The sequence below is a fragment of the Sturnira hondurensis genome, unplaced genomic scaffold (genome assembly GCF_014824575.4).
Source record: "Sturnira hondurensis isolate 20B ecotype Veracruz unplaced genomic scaffold, ASM1482457v3 Scaffold0003090, whole genome shotgun sequence".
Lineage (NCBI taxonomy): Eukaryota > Metazoa > Chordata > Mammalia > Chiroptera > Phyllostomidae > Sturnira > Sturnira hondurensis.
The window spans coordinates 9,564,796-9,584,786 of record NW_028075721.1 but is presented as its reverse complement, the minus strand read 5'-3'; the positions used below and the strand labels follow the sequence as shown (position 1 = coordinate 9,584,786).

Sequence of the window (19,991 nt, the reverse complement as noted above, 5' to 3'; positions counted from 1 at the left end):
TGTCATTTGTGCCGGAGGAACTTCATCTTTGCATCTAATAACTAACATTTGCGGGGCTTTTTATGTTGCAAAGCTGTGTTGCATCCTTAGCCTGCACAAACAACACTGGGAGGCGGGAACCCATGAGACCAGAGGCTCAGGCAGGTTAAGTCGTCTGTCCAAGGTCACGAGGCCTAACAGCTGCAGAGCCAGGACTTGAACCCGGGTCACCTGGCTGAAAAGTCCCGCTCACTTCCCCACACTTTCGCATCTCATCTCTTGGGAGGGCAAAGGCTCTTCCTTACACATCGGCTCCAAGCCCCTTTGCTCCTGATGTGTGTTGAAAAGTCCGAATCGCCCTGAAGAGAAGGGACACATTTTGAAGACCTGAGTGTTACAAGTGATGTTGGGCATCTCAGTCTAGGTGCCGAGTGTGCTGGGCACCTCCAAGCCCCTGGCAGGAATGGAAAATGGGGGGCTATCATGGCCAGTGACTCAGCTAAACTGATGCCAGCTTCCCTTGGTCACCCCGTCCCCCCTCCACCCCATGGTGGGGCGCAGCACCAGCCACACCTCTGGGAGGCATGAACAGGAGATGCTAGTGGGGGGGGGGGCACTGTCTGTGCCCCAGCAGGTGGGAGCCAGGGCGGAAGGCGGGCCAGGCTCTGCCTGGGCTCCTCCCCCTAGCATCTGGTCTGGCTCTCAGGAGCAGCTGGCTGACTGGAGACAGCTGTCCAAATGGTGAGTCCCTCGCCCCCTAGGTGCCCATGGGCAGTCCCACTGGCCATCACCTGGATCTCAGGTGCTACTTCCCAAGCACACTCATGACCAGCCCCCAGAAGCACATGTCCTCATGACAGGAGGCCCCTGGCTGGCGTACCACAGTGGGGGACCCCTGGGTACTGCCAGCTCAGGAGCATGGCTACCCTTGCCACCACACTGGGCCCCGTCCCCTCGATCTAGGAAGGCCGGCTGACACAGGAACAAGGACCTCTTCTGCCACTATTAATTGCTTGTTAAGCTTGCCGCCTTCCTCCCTCCAGAGCTGGGCCCAGCCTGGTACCCTCCTCGGTCCCCCAGGGCACAATGCCCCTCCTCCCCTCCTAGCCTTCTTACCCATTACCCTTCCCTTTGCTCAGGGGGCTGGGCTGGACACCAGTGAGTGCTCAGCTCTGGCCCCAGGTGACCAAGCCCTGTCTGAGACACAGGTCCAGGGCAGTTGATGGGAGCGCAGTAGACGAGGTTCACCTTGGGACCAGGCTGTTACTGGCCGTGTGATCTGGAGCCAGTTCCCTCCCCTCTGAGCCTCGGTCTCCCTTCTGTTAAGCAGGATGGCTGCCTGATAGGTACGGGAATGCATTAGACACAAATCTTACTGAAACCGACAAGATGGGAGTGGCTGGGGGGTGATGGGATGGGGTGAGAAATCGGGGCCATGCCTCATATTAAAACGCCAAGGATCCGTTCATCTCACAAATGTGGCTGAGCACCAACTGCGTCCTGAACACTGTGTGAGACCCAGGCTATCGTGAAAAATCAGGAAACTGCTCCTGCCCTGGGCAGCAGGCACCTGTACCAGCAGAGACAGGTGTGGTTGGTGTACTGTGGGGGGCAGACTGGAGAGAAGCAAGAGGCAGGCAGGGAGCCCTCGGGAGGGGACCTGGGGCAGGCGGGAGAAAGACAGCAGCAGCTTGCACTCGGGCGCGTGCAGGAGGAGGCGGGGAGAAGTGGACTGGCTGAAGCGGATTTCAGAGAAAAACCAGCGAGACTCCCAACACAGGGGGAAAGTGGCACAACCTGGGACGACTCCTGGTCTGGGTCTGGACCCTTCTTGGCAACACGAGCTGGGGGAGACCTGAGAGGGACAGCTAGGGTTGAGGGGACAGCCAGCACAGACCTCGAACCAGCCCCCCACCTCTCCTTGGTGAGGGGATGAAACGGAGGACAGTGCCGGGCCCCTGGCTGACCACTGGCGAGTTCCCAGGCCACAAGCTGCGCAGTGCGTCCCGCTGCAGCAGGCCCCCAAATTCCAGGGCCCTTGGAGGAACACACCCAGTGGTAGGAGGTGGCCTTGCGGAGGCTTATACATCACACCCTCCCTGTGGCTGCCCTGTGAGGCTATTGGGAGCTCAGGTCGAAGTGCATCCGTCCCCCAGCAGGCAGCCAGCTGCCCTGCCCACCCCTCAGGCCCTGGCGCTCTGCTCGGAGACCTGGCCTGAAGGAGGAAGTGGGAAGGCCTGGCCAGGTTCACCGGCTGTGTTCCCTGCAAGCCAGGAGAGGGCTGGGATTTCCCGAGGTCAACCCTGCGGGGGCATTGGCATATCGGCACCTGACTCATAGGCCTGGGCCCTGTATCTAGCCTCAGGTGGAGGCTAAACCCCCCTGCTCCCCAACCCCTGCCTCCCTGAGTCACTGCCTGGGGCATTCAAGGCCATGCCCCAGGGCCAGCTGTCCATGCCAAGGCCCCAGGGAGCTCAGATGCTGAAGACACTTGTCTCCATGCTGGGAACCTGGGAGGCTGGGCCCTTTGGGTCTAGCCAAGGATCCAGGGACCCGGACCTGGGATGTAGACTGGGCCTGCAGTAGCCTCCTTCCCAGGGTGGGCGTTCGGAGGAGGCGCAGCTGCCAGAACCTTCCCATCAACCTTCTACAGTCGACAGGGGCTGGCACAGAAACAGCTGCTTAGCTGGACAGCTCGATTCTGGAAAAGTCTCCCCAGCAGCTTTGGTCCCACATGCATTTTGTGCAGAATCTTTTGTCAGCCGCAGACCTTCCAGGAGCTGACCTGGTTTCCTTTGTGTGTCTGCCACCCCGAAGGACACCTGTGAATTTCCAGCACCTCCTGCTCACTTCCTGGGCCATGTGCCATGGGCTGGGGCGCCTCGCTGGCCTCTGGCTCAGTCAGAAGGCAGGGGGTTGAGAGGGCTCGAGAGTAGCATAATCGTCCAATAGTAGCTGTTGCGCCCGTGAATTAAAGATCCTGACTCTGGGGGCCATGCGGTTAAGGAGGTGGTGGGCCCGGCACACCCCACTCCCAGCCACACCTGGGCTCTGTATCTCCAGGCCAGGAGGCAGAGGCCACAGTAGGGAGTTCTGGGCAAGGCTCTGTCACCTGGAGAAGTGTGTGCAGACTCAGCGGACAGGTTTGCCCAGGGCCTAGGCTTAGGCGGCCACCTTGTCGTCCTGATTGGGGTTCCTCTGGAAGCTGACCCAGAGGCAGGAGTTTATTTTACAAGTCATTTCAGGAAGCGCCGAGGGACTGGGGAAGTGACTCAGGGAATCCGGGTGTGGGGATGGGTGGGCCACAGCTTCAGTCGGCTGGGGGTCCGACATCTCAGAAGTGTCTCCCTGTGGGCACAAGGGAGCCAGGGTATTCGCCCACCCATTCCCATCTGTCCTCGGCACAAACTCCCGGACCAGGCAGCCTGCTGCACACCCAGGAGCAGAGGCGGAAGGCAGCCTCCAGGGCAGGCCGGGCATGGATGGGGCTCAGCTGCAGCACCTGCCTCCTGCTTTCCCACTCCGAGCTAGACAGTGAATCAGCGCTCACCTCTGATAGAGTGTGGTCTTCCTGGTAATGTGTGTCACCCCTGGTGCAGACCCCTCTGTCAAGCGTCCTTTGCCGTCAGAGGTGCTGTCCCCCAGGACCCGGGGGTCTGACTCCAGAGTCAGACTCCAAGTCTGAGCCTCAGCGCTTCGCTTTCCCACCTGTGAGCACAGGTGAGCGCCTTCCTCTCTCTTGCCCTCAGTTTCCTGACACATAAAGTGACCACTGCACTAGTGAGTATTTTCACAACCGTGCTGTCTCACACACCTGCCCCACCTCAGTCACTTATTTTCATGGGGAAGGAAGGGATTCAGCCGGGGGTCTGAGACCGGGGCGGGCTCAGCTCTGCGGTGCGCACCCCTCATCCTCCACCTGGATGAATGGGGGGGACTGGCACGTTCATGATGACATTGGTGGCCCAAACGAGCAAGGCCTGTTAAGGGCTGGGTGCAAAAGTGCCACATTTTTCCATGGGCTGGAGCAAGGCCCTGGCCACACTCACAGTCAAGGAGAGAGGCAGTATGTCCTTCCCAGAGGGGGAGGAACTGCAAAGAGCAAGGACACAGGTCCAGTGAAGCCTCGGGCCCGAAATGTAGGCTCCCTCGACGCCCCCACGAGGTGGCTGTGAATGGCTAAGTAAGCAGCGCATGCCCAGGAACACCCTTTGTGACCTGTCAAGTGCAGAGTGCTAGTCCCGCCACTTCGAGAGCCTCCTGAGTCTTCAGGGCCCGCCCCCTCCTGGTTCGGTGCTGTGTGCGTGCCTTGGTTGGTTGTCTTTGAAGATGGGACCCCCTGTTTCGTGCCCAAGATGAGAGGCACGGAGACGATACCTGTAAGTCACGGAGTCCTTTCAGGCGATTCCAGCGGAGTCTCTGCCTCCGCATGTTTGCCTTTAAGCAAATGGCAACGGCCCCCCACCTGGACACTGGGGGAAGGGTCAGAGGAAGGGTGGGCTCCCCATCTCATTACCCACCCCTTTATCCTTCCTTTGTTTAACCAGTCCTCCCCCTCTGCCCCAATCCTGGGGAAAAGCAGGCACAGGTCAAGGGCAAAACATAAGTAAAGTTAATAAAATTGAGTTTTAACTTCAGGACTTCCAAGGGCCTGCAGTGCTCCAGAGATTTATTACCGATGTCGGGCGTGTCCACCACGTGCACTGACTGCAGCGCCGGCCTCTGTGCCCCCCCCGCCCCCCACTCAGGGCACAGCTGCACTCAATTCTCAAAGAGCCAAAATGCCTGGTTGCTGGGATTTGCTCCACCTGGGGCAAGGATGGAAAATGACCTTAGCCAAGAACACTGACTTTCCCCCACAGACTGTGGAGAAGCCCTGTTCTCAGGATGAACAGAAGCAGGGCAAGGGGTGGGGTGTGCAGCTGGCACTGGGGGGTGCAGAGCAGAGTCCTGCCCACAGAAACCTGAGGGCTGTGCAGACATGGTCGGAACCCCCGCTGCAGAACATCCCTGGGACAGCCACCTGGAAGGTTGGCACGGAGACACTTGTCCCCCAGGGCACTCACAAACCAGACAGCACATGCAACTGGAGGCGAAGGCGATGTCCACACAGTGGCCTGCTTCTCCAGACCAGGCTTAGGGCTGAGCGTTGTCCTGGTGCCCTGGCAGGTGCCCAGCCAGGGCTTCTGTCCCCACTGAGCCTCAAAGCCACCACCCATCTCTCCTCCCAGGCCGATGCCAAGATGGTGTGTGACGTGGTGAGTCGGATGGAAGACACCGAGCCCTTCTCTCCAGAGCTGCTGTCCGCCATGATGCGCCTGTGGGGTGACTCAGGGATCCAGGAGTGCTTTAACCGGTCCCGGGAGTACCAGCTCAACGATTCGGCCAAATAGTGAGTGTCCTGGGCTGGTGGGAGGCCGCCAGCTGGGCAGCGACTCGGGCAAGCGGGCAAGGGGCAGGGATGGGTGGGACGGAGGTCAGAGGCGCTGGGAGATGCTCAGCCTTGTGTGCTGGGGAGGAACAGGGAGGGGCTTCTCCTCCTGTGTGGGGGGTGGGGGAGGGAGTACTCCCAGCATGCATCCCGGCTCCTCCTCCAGTCCAGGCCTCTGCACCCATTGGCCCTCCACTGGACCAGAGGAAGCTCACCCCTCACTCCCTGCAGCCTCCACTCGAACGCCAGCCTGCCTGAGGAGCGTGCCCCACCATCTTATGTCAAATAGCAGGCCCCACTATGGACTGACCCCCATTCCTTCTGATCCCACCTCCTGACAGGTCATAGTCCAGGTGCAAAGGCCTGGTCTGTCTAGAAGTGGTGGCTCGATGCAAAGGGCCTGGCCCCAGGCAGGCCCAGCCACCGTCCGGCTCTGTGACCTCGGCGCCCCCCTTCCAAGAGCACCAAATGGGAAGAGGCCCGAAGAGTCCTTGGCAGACTCTAAGGAAGTGTGGAAGGGCCGGCAGATGCTCGGGGGCCTCTTGGCCCGGGGACCCTGGGGCCAGATGTCCTGGTTCAAGGCCCGGCTCTCAACTGGGCAAGGTGCCGACCTCCGCTGGCCCTCAGCTCTCTAATCCAGAGACATCCAACCTTTGAGTGTCTCTGGGCCACGCGTTAAGTACACGAACACTAACAAAAACTGATGAGCAGAGTAGAGGCTTTAAGTACATTTACGATTTTGTGTTAGGCACATTCATCGCCATCCTGGGCCGTGTGCAGGCTGCAGGTTGGACCCCCTGCATCTCTGAAACAGTGCATTTAACTGGGCAATTAAGGCTGGGACACACACATGTGAAGAATAGAACCCAGCCGTGGCCATGATTATTTTGTCGTGAAGAAATGACGAGGCCGCGTTGTAAGCACATTGGTCTCGTTGAGAAGTGGGATCTTGTCCCCAGAACTGTGCGGAAATCCCCTTGTGGTCTGAATCAGAGGCTCTTTGAGAGGGTGCTGCCACCCCCCACCCCCAGCCCCGGACAGGGTAGGGCCATCTTTTCCACAGGGGGCCTTCGAGGGGCCCCGGCGGACGCTGGGCTCTGAAGGGGCGTCACCCAGCAATGCCCAGAGCTGGGTCCATGGCCCCATGTGTTGCTGTCCCCAGCTACCTGGATAGCCTGGACCGGATCGGAGCCGCTGACTACCAGCCCACAGAGCAGGACATCCTCCGAACCAGGGTCAAAACCACCGGCATCGTGGAAACCCACTTCACGTTCAAGAACCTTCACTTTCGGTGAGGCCTGGGGTCTTGGAGCCCCCACCCCACAGGCCAGCTTGCCTGGAGGCCTTGTGTTGGGACAGGCAGTTAGATGGGAGGAGGGACTTGTCTGCAGGTCTGTTTTCCACCAAATTCAGGGTTGGGGTCAGCAGGGAGGCTTCCTGGAAGAGGGGTCCTGCAGTGGGGTTCTGAGGAATGGAGAGGTTAAACCAACCTACCCTGCCCTTCCTGCCTTGTAGGTATGATTTCTGGGTGGCACAGGAGCAGGAAGAGAGGCCAGGAGGGGTAGACAGGTGTTAGACCCTGTTTTCCGGCCTGCCCAGGAGGGCTGGGTCCTAGACCTTTTGCCACCCACTCCCTCCCCAGGTGCCTGCCCATTGGGGCCAAGGCTCTGCATCCTGGCCCAGGCCTGGCAGCCCGCCCATCCACAGGGCCTTGGGTGCTGCGCTGAGTGCAGGTGCCTCCTGCCTCTTCCAAATCTGGGAGCACAGTCTGGGTGCCTCCCACCCCCCAGTCACCTGAGTCTCTCTTGCTGTCCCCTGGGGGACACAGGGCAGGAATCTGGGCACCACACTGCCCCACAGGCCAAGTCCGAGAGTAAGCACTCCACAGGGCTGGCAGAGGCCGTCTGCCAGCACCGGACATTCCAGATGGCAGAGCAGGACCCTGGGGAGGTGGGGAAGGACGAGAACCACAGCTGTTTCCTTGCCTGGAGCCCAGTCTGGTATCTGGCTACAGTCCTCTGCCTACAGGGCCATGGTCCTAGGGCACATGGACCCTGCCCCCCCCCCAGCTGTGAGCCCACTGAGGCTGCAGAGCTCTTTGCTCAGGGGCTCAGGGTGTGAGATGGCTCTTCCTTGTAGGGCATGCCCCCCCCAGCCTCTGCCCACCGCCCTCAGGCCCCCCAGGGGTGGTGTCTGACAGGAGGAGAGGCCGCGCACAGGTGGCTTTGCAGACAGGCCTGGCTCAGACCCAGCCCCTAGGTGCCTCGCTTGTCCTCCACCTGACAGGTGACAGTCCCTGACTGCCTCCCTCTAGGCTTGTTGGGACTTTGCCCAGAGCACAGACAGGAACAGACACGCTGAGAAATCCAGGGTGTGCTCCAGGCAGGAGGGCCTCACAGCGGCATGACTTAGGGGCCAGACGAGGTGCACCCCCAGGGAGACCCTGGAGGTGTGCGGGCAGGTATCCAACTTGCTGCCATAGGACCGACAGCAGAGGTGCTGGCCCTGCACCTGGAGCGAGCTCCTGGGGGGCTCGGGCAGGTGCCCAGCCCCTCCTCCTCCCACCCCAGATCTCAGCCAGGAGCCCACACCTGCCTGGGCCCCACCGCCTACCACCCCAGCTTCCCCTTCTTGCCGGCAGGCTGTTTGACGTCGGGGGCCAACGATCTGAACGCAAGAAATGGATCCACTGCTTCGAGGACGTCACGGCCATCATCTTCTGTGTCGCGCTCAGCGGCTATGACCAGGTGCTCCACGAAGACGAGACCACGGTGAGTGGCCTGCACCTGCCCAGCCCACGGGGGCTGAGAGGCCTGGCCGTGATCAGCCTCCACGGTGGCTTGGGGTTCCGTCGTTGGACAAATGTCACCGATGCAGACAAGGCAGCTGCAGACCCAGGTTGGGGGGCCAGAGGCAGACTGCTCCCAGACGTCTCTGCCGACTTGGGTCTCAGGCAGTAAGTGCCCCTTTGGTAAACAGGGCCGAGTCACGGAGCCCACCAGGCCAGATGCGAATGAAGCAACCCTAAAAGAAATCAGGGTGTTCCAGGCAGAACATGCTTGAAAGACAGACAGAAAGCAGTTCTTTCTGTTGGCTGCGCTGCTGCAGGGAGAGCTGTGCGGGGCGGGCGGCAGGCAGGGCAGCCAGCAAGACAGTGGTGCTTCTGGTGTGCGTCATACTCGGCCCGGGGCCTCGGGGGGGCGGCCAGCCCAGCCTCAGCAGGGCGCCCACCAGGCCCGGCTGCTGCATCCCTCCGTCCTGGTCCTGGCTTGCTGCCAGATTCGGCAGCACCCTCTCTGCCTCAGTTGCCATTATCTCTCCAGGGGGGGTGATGGTAGTACAGACCTGTGGGGTCACTGGTGACGGACAAGAGCCTCCGCATGAAGTGCTGGGACAGTGCGCCACATTGGTTGTTGCACTGTCCCCGTTGACTGTTCTGGCAGGGGTCCACTGAGAGTCCCCATCTGGTCTGCAGCCACACAGCGGGGGGCCTTCCCAGCCACAACCTGCCAGGGAAGCGGGCCTCGGTGTGGGGCACCTCCAGGGTCACCGGAGACGAGCCCACAGCACTTCCCTGGAGTGGGCCCCTGGGCTTCGGGTCACACCCCTGGCATGGTCAGCTCTTTCTGTCTGCAGCACTCAAGGGCCTTGGCCTGGGGCCTCTTGGTCGAACTAAGGTTGGAGCCGGGCCCATCTTCTCTCTGGGTCTCCTTTCTTCACCAGCCCTACCTGCTGGTCCCCCAGGCTGTGGTGAAGATCTACTGGGCTTTGGGGTGCCAGCTGTGTGGGGTGCAGTGCTGTGTGGGAAGGAGCCGCCGTCCTGAGAGAACTTTTGGCAGATTGGGGCTGACGCCGCTGCCTGGGTGGGTGATCTGGACTCACACCAGGTGCTGGCCTGTCTGCCCTGACCTCCCACCTCCAAGCCTGGATGTGCCACTGGGTTGGGGTTCAGCAAACCCCCAAGCTCTGCCTTGTTCTGGGGGAGGCCCCTGGGGCCTCAGCTGCACAGCTCTTTGTGGTAACACCGCCGTCATTCTCAGGGACCACAGTGGGGTGTGGTACCTGAGGTCACCAGCGCATAGGGCGGGCCGGGGATGGACGTGCGCCGTGGGCTGTGCCTGGACTCATGCACGGGGGCATCCTGGCTCCCGGTCACCGTTGGTCCACCATGCTTTTTCCAGCCGATGTTCATGGTCTGAGTGGCCAACCCTGTGGTCTGAGCTCCACCCACTTGGTCCACCTCTTCCTGCAGGACCTGGGAGTGGGAGGCAGGGCTGTGGGTTTCAAAGAAAGTGAAGGGCTGGAGAGCGGAGGTCCCCTCTCCCTGAGCAGGCCCCTCCCCTGGGACCTGCCTCTCCAGGCCTGCAGACAGCTCAAACCCAGTCCCAGGCCTGTCGGTCTCGAGCCACAGCCTCCCCCACGTCTCTGTAGCACAGGGTGGGAGCAGAGGGATGTCTGGGTGGGGCTGGCAGCCCTGAGGCTGGCAGCCAGAGCTGCGTGGTCCTCAGGCCTCCATCAACCGTGGGGCTGGGTAGGCGCCAGGCCCCAAGCTCAGGCAGCCAGCCCGGCCAGCCTTCAGCACACCCCTCCCCAGCCCTTGCTGCTGGGCATTGCGAAGGTCCTGGGGCGCCTGCCCTCCACGCTCCTCTGCCTCCCTGCCTTTCCTGTTCCTGGCCCACCGCTCCCCAACCTCCCTCTTTCTCTCCGTGTGTCCTGCCCTTCTTCACAAGGGCCAGAGCAGAGGACCTTGGGGACACCAAGGCACATGGACCCAGGCCGGGGACTCCTCCTGGAGCCCTTTTCTCCCCAAAGTGGACCAGTGATGCGGCCCAGGACAGGACAACCGCCCCTCCAGGCGGCAGGAGTGGGCCCTCCAACTCAACAGCAGCCCGAGGCGGCAGCAGCTTGTGGCCCAGGGCAGCAGGAGCGGCACCATTGCTGCAGAACTAAGCCGACAACTGTGTATCTGGGACCTGTGGCCGTGCTGGGCAGCTGCGGAGCCGGACGGATGTGGCCCCGGATCCAGTGCTGGCCCTGCTACTGTGTCACATGGCAGCTGCTCCACCTTCTCCTTGAAATGGTGACTCTGGGCACTCAGCCTCTGGAGTGGCTGTGAAGAGCAAGGACCTGAACTCGGGACCCCACTCAGGAGACGGCAGTGGTCAGGCTCGCTGTGGACTATGGACACTCGGCCCTGAGAGCCAGAGCGAGGCCCCGCTGGCCAACCCTTGGTCCCTTCCTCTGTGCGTCCCTCCCTGACCTGGGGTGACAGTTGGCCGAGACCCAGAAGCCCTGGGGCTGGAGGCTGCCCTCCCACCGGCCGGCCACCCAGTCCACCGCACCCCAGGAGCCCAGGGCCTCATCCTGTCCTCGTACCCCAGGCCCACGGCTCCGGCGGCACTGGGCCCACCACAACTGCATCACCACCACTGGCACCACCGCCAACAGGGCCTTAACTTGCCAAACCAAGGTCAAAACCATGGGCAGATTCTGAGAGAACCTCCAAGCCGGGCGGGCAGGTATGAGGCACCTCCCTCCAGTGGAAACCGTCAGCTGAGAGTTGAAAGCAGCAGGTTCTCGGGGCCCGCGGGTGACTTTGCTGTGATGCCTGCCCCCACCCACTCTCGCATCTCACTCCTCACCAGCCATGCAGCCCGCAGTCCCGGGTGGCCGTGGCCTCTGTGAGTCTGCACGGGGGCCTACGATGGACCGGCCTTGATCTCCCAGCCCAAGACTGGTGGAACCAATTTTCCAGGGTTTTTTCCCTCTCTCTTTCTCTCATGTTTTCTGCTGGGTTTTTATGTTACTCTCTGTTTAACTTGTTTGCTGGGTTTCATCCTGGGGTTCTTCTGGCCCCTCAACTGAGAAACCAGCCCCAATACGCAGCTCACTCAGAGCTGACCCCCGCACCCAGCCACAGCCCAGCCGGCCAACCCAGCCCCCAACCACACCAAGGCCACAGCAAGATCACCCCCCAGACGCTGCCCCCCTGGTGTCTGCTTCCAACTCTGGATTAATTCGAGGATCTTAGTCCTCGGTTAATGTGCCCCAACTGAATGCGTGCACCTCCCCCACCCCCACCTGCTGGTGAACCTGAATGAGACCCCGGTAGAGAAATCTGCATGGCCCTCGGCTCCGTGTAGACGTGTTGGACGGTGGTGCGGCCCCTGCCCCTGAGTGCATGGTGCATGTCCTCTCCATGAGCTGGCCACCTCCAGTGACCTCGCTGCCCCACCCCAGGTCAGCCCTCTTGGGGGAGGGAGGCGTCAGGGACAGCATTCCCCCCCTTGCCCGCCCTGCTCCGCCCCACCCTGCCTGCGTGTGGAATGAAGGGGGGACCGCGTACCGTTTGTCTCTGTGGGTCCTCCGTCCCCGTCCCTCGGTGGTGCACCCGGCCGTGTTGGTGACCTCTCTCTGGCTGGCCCCACTGTGTGGCGGCCGCGGTGGGCCTGGCCCCGCACGCCAGCGCTCACTGGCCTCTCCGCTCCATTGCAGAACCGCATGCACGAGTCCCTGAAGCTGTTCGACAGTATCTGCAACAACAAGTGGTTCACGGACACGTCCATCATCCTCTTCCTCAACAAGAAGGACCTGTTTGAGGAGAAGATCAGGAAGTCCCCGCTGACCATCTGCTTCCCCGAGTACACGGGTAAGGGTGGCGGGGTGCCCGGCGGCCGTCTGGAGCTCCGCCCCTGTGCTGAGACCTGCAGATGTCCCGGGGCTGGCAGCAGAGAGTCCAAAGTGAAACCGAAGGCACCCGGGGGAGGCGGGACGGGAGTGCTGGCTGTGTGACTGTGCAACCTGTGAGAGCCTCAGCCTGGTCGCCCGCAAACAGAGGTTATCGGTGAGGGGGGCTCACCACCAGGCCCCTGGCTCTGCCAGTCACAGCAGGTTATGGCACCGCTCAGCGCCTCAGTCTTCACATCTGTGAGATGGGGGCGGTCACATGGTTCTCCAACCCTCCCTCACAGAGAGGCTGGGGGTGGGCCCAGCGAGCTGGTGAGCACGGAGCGCCAAGCCCGGGAGCTGGTGCAGGGCTGGTGCTGGGTGAACATCGCCATCCCTGCTGCCACTGCGGTGATAACTAACGAAGAGCCTAACACCTCCCCCACGGCATTATGGGATTCCAGGGGCCAGCCCCCCCCCCCCCACCCAGCAGCAGTGACCTAGCCTCCCTGCAGAGGGCGCTGAGGATGACAAGGGTGCTGAGGATGACGAGGGTGCCTCTGTTGGGTTGCCATGGATTTACCTAACTATGGGTGGGCGGACAACCACGGAGCAGCAAAGGTGGCCAGAGCAGCCCAGGTGCCCGCCCGCATTTCCAGATGGCCAGGGCCTGGTCAGGGAGGTGAGCAGGCATCCCCAGCCTGACCGTTCCCCCTCAGCCTATCACCCCTTCCTCAAGGTCAGGCCACCAGCATCCAGCAGCCCTCGTGCCCACCAGCCAGCCTCCCCTTAGGGAGAGGCTGAGAGCCACATTAGGGGTTTGTGGCTCCCCCCTTAGTTGACCTCAGCTGTGGCCTATCAGGCAGCAAGCAGGTGGGGAGGTCAGTCACAAAGCTGGTTCCGGGCTGACGCTGCCTGAGTGATCACCTGGAGACCCCATCCCCACCCCCAACCCAGGCTCTGGAAAGAGCTGTGCTCTGGCCAACCCTCAGGGCCAGGCCTGGAGGCCTGTGCCACGGGCCTGAGATGCTGGAACCCCTCCTGGGATAACAACGCTCCCAGGCTCCCTGAGTACACAGCGGCCACTGCAGCTGAGCTCCGTGGCTTTAAAAGCCAGCTCCCCTCCTCCCCTCCCACGGAGGACCATGGCAGCCCCTCCTGGGCCCCAGTTCCTGGAGCCTCCCTGCCCTGCCCTGCCCCTCCCCTGTGGCAGCTGCTCTCCTGGAAACCCTCCCCCAGGCTCCCTCCAAAGCAGAGCGACGAGAAAGGCAGCTAGTCGGGGAGCCAGACCGTGCTTAGTCCCCAGGCAGTGAGCCTGGGAAAGCAGAGGGGGGAGAGGAGAGGAGGCCAGGAAGGTTCACAGGCACCACGCACTCTCCACCCACCTTGGCCTGCCCTGAAAGGTCACGGACAGGAAAGGACTGCCGGTGGGGTGTGCTTGGTTAGGGGCCCACGGGAGAAAAGAACATTTGCATGAGGCATCAGGTGCCTACGCCAAAGGGAAACAGGAGTTTCATGAACCACTGCTTGCCCTAAATACAGGTGAGGCGCGGTGAAGTTTGACACTTTCTTTCCTGATTCTTAAACCTTGTGGACCGCGGACTCACTTTCATGGCCCACTATTGATGGAGTGGGGTGGCCAAGGTTCTCTTGCCCCACCAGCATCTCCTCTCTCAGGGTGCCACTGAGAGGCCCCCCGGACCGTGGCCTCCCCTCACATGTCCCCCCCTGGCTCCTCCCGCAGGCCCCAGCGCCTTCACGGAAGCCGTGGCGTACATCCAGGCCCAGTACGAGAGCAAGAACAAGTCAGCCCACAAGGAGGTCTATACCCACGTCACGTGTGCCACCGACACCAACAACATCCAGTTTGTTTTTGACGCCGTGACGGACGTCATCATCGCCAAAAACCTGCGGGGCTGTGGTCTCTACTGATCCCTGGCCTTGCCTCCCAGCCTCTCACCGCACTGCCCAGCCTGCCACCCCCCACCCCCCGGAACCAGAGCCCTTAACAGAAGCACAGCAGCTGGCACCAAGGCAGGAGGAGGGGCCATCCTCCACGGCCGCCCCGCCCCCCACAGCAAAGCGCGTGGTCACCCAGGCAGGCAGGGTGCTGAGTGCCCGCACCGCCCTGGGACGGGCTGCTGGCTGCCTGCCTGCAGCTCACTGGCCTCAGCCCCAGCTCTGTTTCTTCGTGTTCAATCTTGGGGAGAGGGGTGTGGGGCCAAGGCCACCGCGTGGCCCGGAATGGGCACCCCCTGCACTTGGTGACTCGCACTCGAAGTCCCAGGGACTCCTCCTGTCTTCTGGGGTTGCGCAGATGGTAGGGGTGGCCTTGGGGCAGGGTGCCGGGAACCACTGCTCAGCTTTTCCTGGGGTCTCTCGGGGGAGGCAGCTCCGCCACCAAAAGCCAGGGTGAGGCTGGGCCCAGGGCACGTGGGTCCGAGGGCTCAGACCTCAGCAGGTGCCTCTTGCCTCCCTCCCCGCGGATCTCAGCCCTGGGTGGAAACCCTGCCTTCTCTCTCTGGGCCGTCCTTCCTTGCACACCCTTGGGGCTCCCGGTAGCCCTCCTGGGGAGCTCACAGGTTGGGAAACAGTTCTATGACCCATGACGTATTGCAGCAGCCTGTGGTCCATGGGGGGAGGATGGGGGGGACCCGAGTCCCACAGTGCCTGGGCAGGGCCAAGGAGGGGGTGTGAGGTTGGGGGAGGGGTGCTGAGGGGAAGTAGCCCCATGTAGACTGCCATAGGTCCTCACGCCTCGTCCTTCTAGGTCCAAGGGTGGCCCGTCTACCTTCCCCCATCACCCAGTTTCAGGCAGCAGCTCCGGGTGTCAGTAGCCCAACATTTTCTTCTTGAATTCAAGCGAATCCAACTTGAACCGGCAGGGGCTGGAGGTTCTGCCACTGGGGAGTCTGGGGGCGGGGGTGGATACAGCCAATGCGCAGCTTCGTTTGGTCTTGGTGAAGAAACCGGGGGGTGTGTCACCAGCCCTTGGTCCTGCAGGCCCCAGGGGGCAGAGGAGGCTGATGGGCACTGCAAGGGGCCCCCGCTTCTATGAAGAGAGTCCTAGGAGCCCTTGGAGGGGCTTTGACAGATTCCCGAGCAGCAGCGGGTGGGTAACTTCCCGCTACCCCCGCCCAGACCACCTCAGGCAGTGAGCACTTCTCCCTCTCACTCCAGGCTCCTGCCGCTGGCTGGAGCCAGCAGCGCAGGCAGACCCTGTGTGCTGTGTGACAGGCTCTGCCTGGGGAGCCACATGTGCCCATGGGAAGCAAGGGGGCTGCCCCGGAGAGGTCTCTGGCTCCCTGCCCAAGGCCTCTGCTCTTCCAGCCCCCGCCTGGGCGCTACGCAGACCCAGGGCCAGGCCAGACCCTTGGACTCCCAGTGACGACCCCCTGGCTGCCCCAGAGCCAGAAAGAGCCCCTGCCAGCTGCTCTGGGCTCCCTGGGTCCAGCAGGCCCTCGGCTCTGCGCAGCACACAGGAGACCCAAAGCCTGGCCCCCATTGCCCGATGCCTGCAGGCTGGGTGCCCCCAGGACAGCCCCTCCGCAGTCCAGCTCTCCTGCTGCTGCCGAGCCCTGTGGGAAGTCACAGACAACCAGCCCAGTCCACTTGGTCCTTTCACCTGTGGGCTGCCCATGGGCCAGGCCGGGCCATGGCAGAGCCCGGCCTCTGAAGCCAGGAGTCTCCATGTCATCACGGGCAGCCCAGCCCAGGTCTGCCATTTTGCCTGACACGGAAGACATCGCTGTCATTTCCCAGCATCATCACCTCGGGGGTCACCAGCTATGCCCCTACTTCTGCCCTGGGACCCCAGACTCAAACGCAGCAAGAAGGGGGAGGTGGCCAAGCCCACCTGGGGTGGTGGAAGGCACTGGCCTTGCAGGCCCCGCCCTCCCTGGTGGCTGCTGGGAGTCTGGGAGAGCAGGTTGCCTGGCGCCTTCCTGGCCCTCCCACTCCAGGCTTCCTTCTTTCTCCCAGATTCTCTGTCCTGCTTCTTGTGCGGCTCTGGGCCTTCAGCCCTCAGGGTGCCCGTGGTTGTCTAGTGTAAACACTCGTGGGGGGGGGTACTGGGGCCAAATGCCCTCCTCGCTCTCTGCGTCGCCTACGCCGTCGTCACCCTGAGGAGTGACAGCTAAGATGGCAGATGAGTTTTGGCTCCGTCGTCTGTGTAAGGGGAGATGTTGCAAGTGGTGTGTCTTGGGTGGCCTGTGTTTGGGGGCCGTGCTTCAACTCTCTGAGTGGCCCTGTGTTTGGGGGCCAAGGGGAAACTGATTTCTAGGAGGTCGCCTTTGCCAAACCCATGAAAAGTGTGCCTGCCACCCCAATGCCCGTGGTCGAGGTCGGTGCCCTGTCCCAAGTGACCTCACAAGAGCCAGGTCTTGGCCTTGACACAGAGACCTGAGAGAGGCCCCCAGGCTCTCGGGCCTGGCGGAGGAGTAGGGCAGCGCCCCAGGCCCCAAGAGGGGAGCTGTTGAGCCTACGGACTCGTCTGGGGATGGTGTGGGCTCTGGGCCCCTTGCCAACAGCTTTGACCTTCTGGGTCTGGGGCCGCTTCCCACAGAAGCCTAATGCCAAGGGCCCTGGCCTTTCCTGTCTTCTCTGGCCCCAGCAGAGCCTTAGGGCCTGTGGCCACATGTTCCCACCAGGGAGCAGGGGGCAGAGCCCAAGCAGAGGGCCACCACCACACCTGGTGCTAGAAGGTAGCGCTGCCTCCCAGCCCATCTCCGTGTGCCACTGGCAGGAGCTGGGGACAGGACAGTGCCCGGCAGCAGTGAGTCCCCCCAGCAGGCAACAGCTGCCAGTGCACACCCCACCCAGAGCCTCCAAAACCAGGCCTTTCTCGCCCCTCCATTCTGCCAAGACAAGTGGGGGGTGCTTACCCCTCTGCTCAGTCCTAATGCATTCACAGCGTATGCCAGGTGTGGCCAGTTTTACAGACTCTTTCTCCTCCCGGACCCTCCCCCTTCCCCTCCGTCCGGCCCTGCACTCAGTAAATTGACCAAGATCCGGGCCTCAGTCTCCCTCTAGACCAGGCAGGGGCCTGCCGGGCCCCCTCTTTGAGAAGCCTGGCACCCCAAGCCTCTTCCACTGCCTCTGCTCTTCTCTGAGCATTCTGGAAGCCTCAGGCACAGCCTGGCAGATTTCGGAAATGGAGGTCTGCAGCTCCCAGGCATTCAGTCAGGAGTGCCACAGGCAAGCATCCCCAGACAGTGCCCCATGTCAGCCCACACACCTTCAGAGTGAGGGTCCCAGCAGCCCAGGGCAGCGAGACTGGACATACCAGCCAGACCAGGAAACAGGGCCGAAGAGCAGGCTGTGCCCTGTGATGGTGGTCAGGCTGCCCAACCCCCAGTGAGGCGTGGGGGGGGCTTTCCCTCTGGGGGCTCCCAGGGCTCCAGACAGACCCCACCTCAGCCTCGTGAAGGCCCCTGTCAAAGGAGGGGCCAGTCGAGGCAGCAGCAGAAGGAAGCTCCGCACTGTCCTCAGTCCCTGGCCCTCTTAGTCATGGGTCCCTCTGTATGGAAAGGTTTCACCCCCGGGCCCCATGTGCCAAGAGCACCAGCGTGGAGACACCCCTTTCTTAGCAGAGCCCGCGGTTCCACACACCCCTGCCCCCAGAGCCNGTCAGGCTGCCCAACCCCCAGTGAGGCGTGGGGGTGCTTTCCCTCTGGGGGCTCCAGACAGACCCCACCTCAGCCTCGTGAAGGCCCCTGTCAAAGGAGGGGCCAGTCGAGGCAGCAGCAGAAGGAAGCTCCGCACTGTCCTCAGTCCCTGGCCCTCTTAGTCATGGGTCCCTCTGTATAGAAAGGTTTCACCCCTGGGCCCCATGTGCCAAGAGCACCAGCGTGGAGACACCCCTTTCTTAGCAGAGCCCGCAGTTCCACACACCCCTGCCCCCAGAGCCCCTCTCCTCCTCCCTGCACCCCTCCCCCCACCTTGCAATTCCTGCTGCTCCCCCCCCACCCCACCCCCTGCAGCCAGGCTCTTCCCTCCCTGTCTCTCCCCCGGTCTTGGTTCTGCCCCGGTGCCCACTGCCTGTGTCCTCTGCCCCCCAGGCCTCCTCCCCACACTACGGCCACCTCTCTGCTCCCCTCGCCCCTCCATCCTTAGCAAACCTTCCATCTTAGTCTCGGTAGTCCCACTCTCCACCCCTCTGCCCCCCCCCAATTAACTGTAATTTTGTAAGTAGAGCGACTCGTGGGTTTAATAAATCTCTAGTCATTGTAATAACTTATGGGCTGCAGTAATGTATTTATTAGTCACCTACGGTTAATAAAACGTGCCAGCTTTCTCAAGTATGAGTGTGGTGTGTTGTGTCAGTGCCCACACCTCCGCCAGGCGCACCCGCAGGAGCTGGGGCCTGGGGCCGGGGCTGCGGGACGCCTGGTGGAGAGACGCACCTGCTGGGGGCGGGAGGGCTCCGGGTGGCTGGCCACCCTACCCACCGCTCTGGATTGTCAGGAGGGCCGAGGCTGGCCTTCCCCCAGGTCACCACGCTGGGCCGTGGACACAGTTCTCCTATTGGTCTCAGCTCTGCTGAAGTCGGGGGCAGACAGGCAGGCACGGGGGGTGGGGGGGGGGGTGGCTGGCTGCCGTCTGGCTCTGACCCTTCTGGCTTCCTTCTCTTTTCTCAAATGGTGCCGTCTCCCATTTTGACTGTATTCTCGCCTCTGATTTCTCTGGGAAGCTTGTCAGGACAAGCTGTGTGCTCTTGGCTCCTCAGTGACGGGTTCCAGTCTGAGTCCGGGCTGTGGAGGGGGTCTCAGTGCCGGCGCCCCGTCTCTGCAGCAGCACCCGTCCCCACTCCCCCCCACTCCCCGCCCTTGTCTCTGGCCTTCTCTCCGAACTTACTGCAAGGCCCTCCCGGGAACCCAGGTCTGACCAGGCTCTGTGTCCCCTGCCTCCTGCCCCCCCAACCCCAGGCTCTGTGCCACTCCGGGTCTGCAGCCCTTTTCAGCGTGTGCATTGTCTCTCCCCACTGGACTGTGAACTCTCGGGGAGTGTGGGCTTCACAGCCCCCAGCCCCGAACTTGGCCTCCGGGAAGACCCCACGCACTGCATTATGAACAGGCTCCCTCAGCACGGGGCCAGTGAGCCTCGGACTGTGCCGGTGACAGGCAGGCTTTGGGGAAAACTGGGAAGGAAGCCGCATCTGGCTAGCCGAGGGAGAGGACAGGCGTTTGCTGCAGAGCCCCTCCGTGGGAGGAGCAGAACCATGACAGTTGTGACACCCCGCACTGGCCTCAGCCACCCGAACAGGGGGATGGGGCTGACACCCTTACAGGTCACTGGTAATGAGGCTGAGGGAGAGGTGACTGCGGACATGTGGAGCCCGTCCTGACCCTCGTTGCTCCTCCGAAGGCCACAGACCATTCCTAGTGCCCGCACAAACCTGTCGCATGGCCCACGCTGGTCTGGAGCTGTCCTGGAGCTGGGTGCAGGTCTCTGGGCTACTGAGTCCCGGCTATGTGTCACCTCTCGGTGCCCCTAAGGGTCGGTGAGATTAAATGACAGGAGGCAGGTGAAGTGCTGGCAGAGTGGGGCTCGGTGGCCATGGTGGATGTGCTGTGGCCTCCCTCACCCTCTCCTCAGATGGAGGTGAGCTGGCTGCCACCGCACACCCGCTGGGATGAGCCCACCTCAGTGATGAGGCCCAGCAATGGCCCCGCCGGCTCTCTCCTCTTGCCCCTGATTTGATTCAGTGTTCTGACTTTAGAGGGAGACTAGCCCAGAATCACTTCTGGGCTTGAGTTGGACACCCAGGCAACTGGGTTTGGGGCGGACAAGTTCCCAGAGCCAAGGCAGGACAACTCTCCCTTCCCCCAGGGGGCTGCATCTCGTAAAGTCACCTTCCCAGGCAGATGGGGTTTGTTCCCAGAGAGATGTGCACCCCCTTCGCTGCCTGGCTTCC

General features: G+C 62.3%; 1 protein-coding gene across 3 annotated transcripts in view; it reads left to right on the top strand.

Moving 5' to 3' along the window:
* The window catches only part of GNAO1 (G protein subunit alpha o1), a 130,653-nt gene that overhangs the window by 104,280 nt on the left and 6,382 nt on the right, over window positions 1-19,991 (top strand). For 2 of the 3 annotated variants that reach the window (XM_037041688.1, XM_037041687.1), the window contains exons 4-6: window positions 5,211-5,371; window positions 6,573-6,701; window positions 8,052-8,181. In XM_037041688.1, coding sequence (XP_036897583.1) covers window positions 5,211-5,371; window positions 6,573-6,701; window positions 8,052-8,181 — 420 coding nt within the window. Of the gene's footprint in view, window positions 1-5,210; window positions 5,372-6,572; window positions 6,702-8,051; window positions 8,182-11,905; window positions 12,060-13,820; window positions 14,754-19,991 lie in introns of those variants that run through there. The other variant, XM_037041689.1, reaches the window with a different exon arrangement.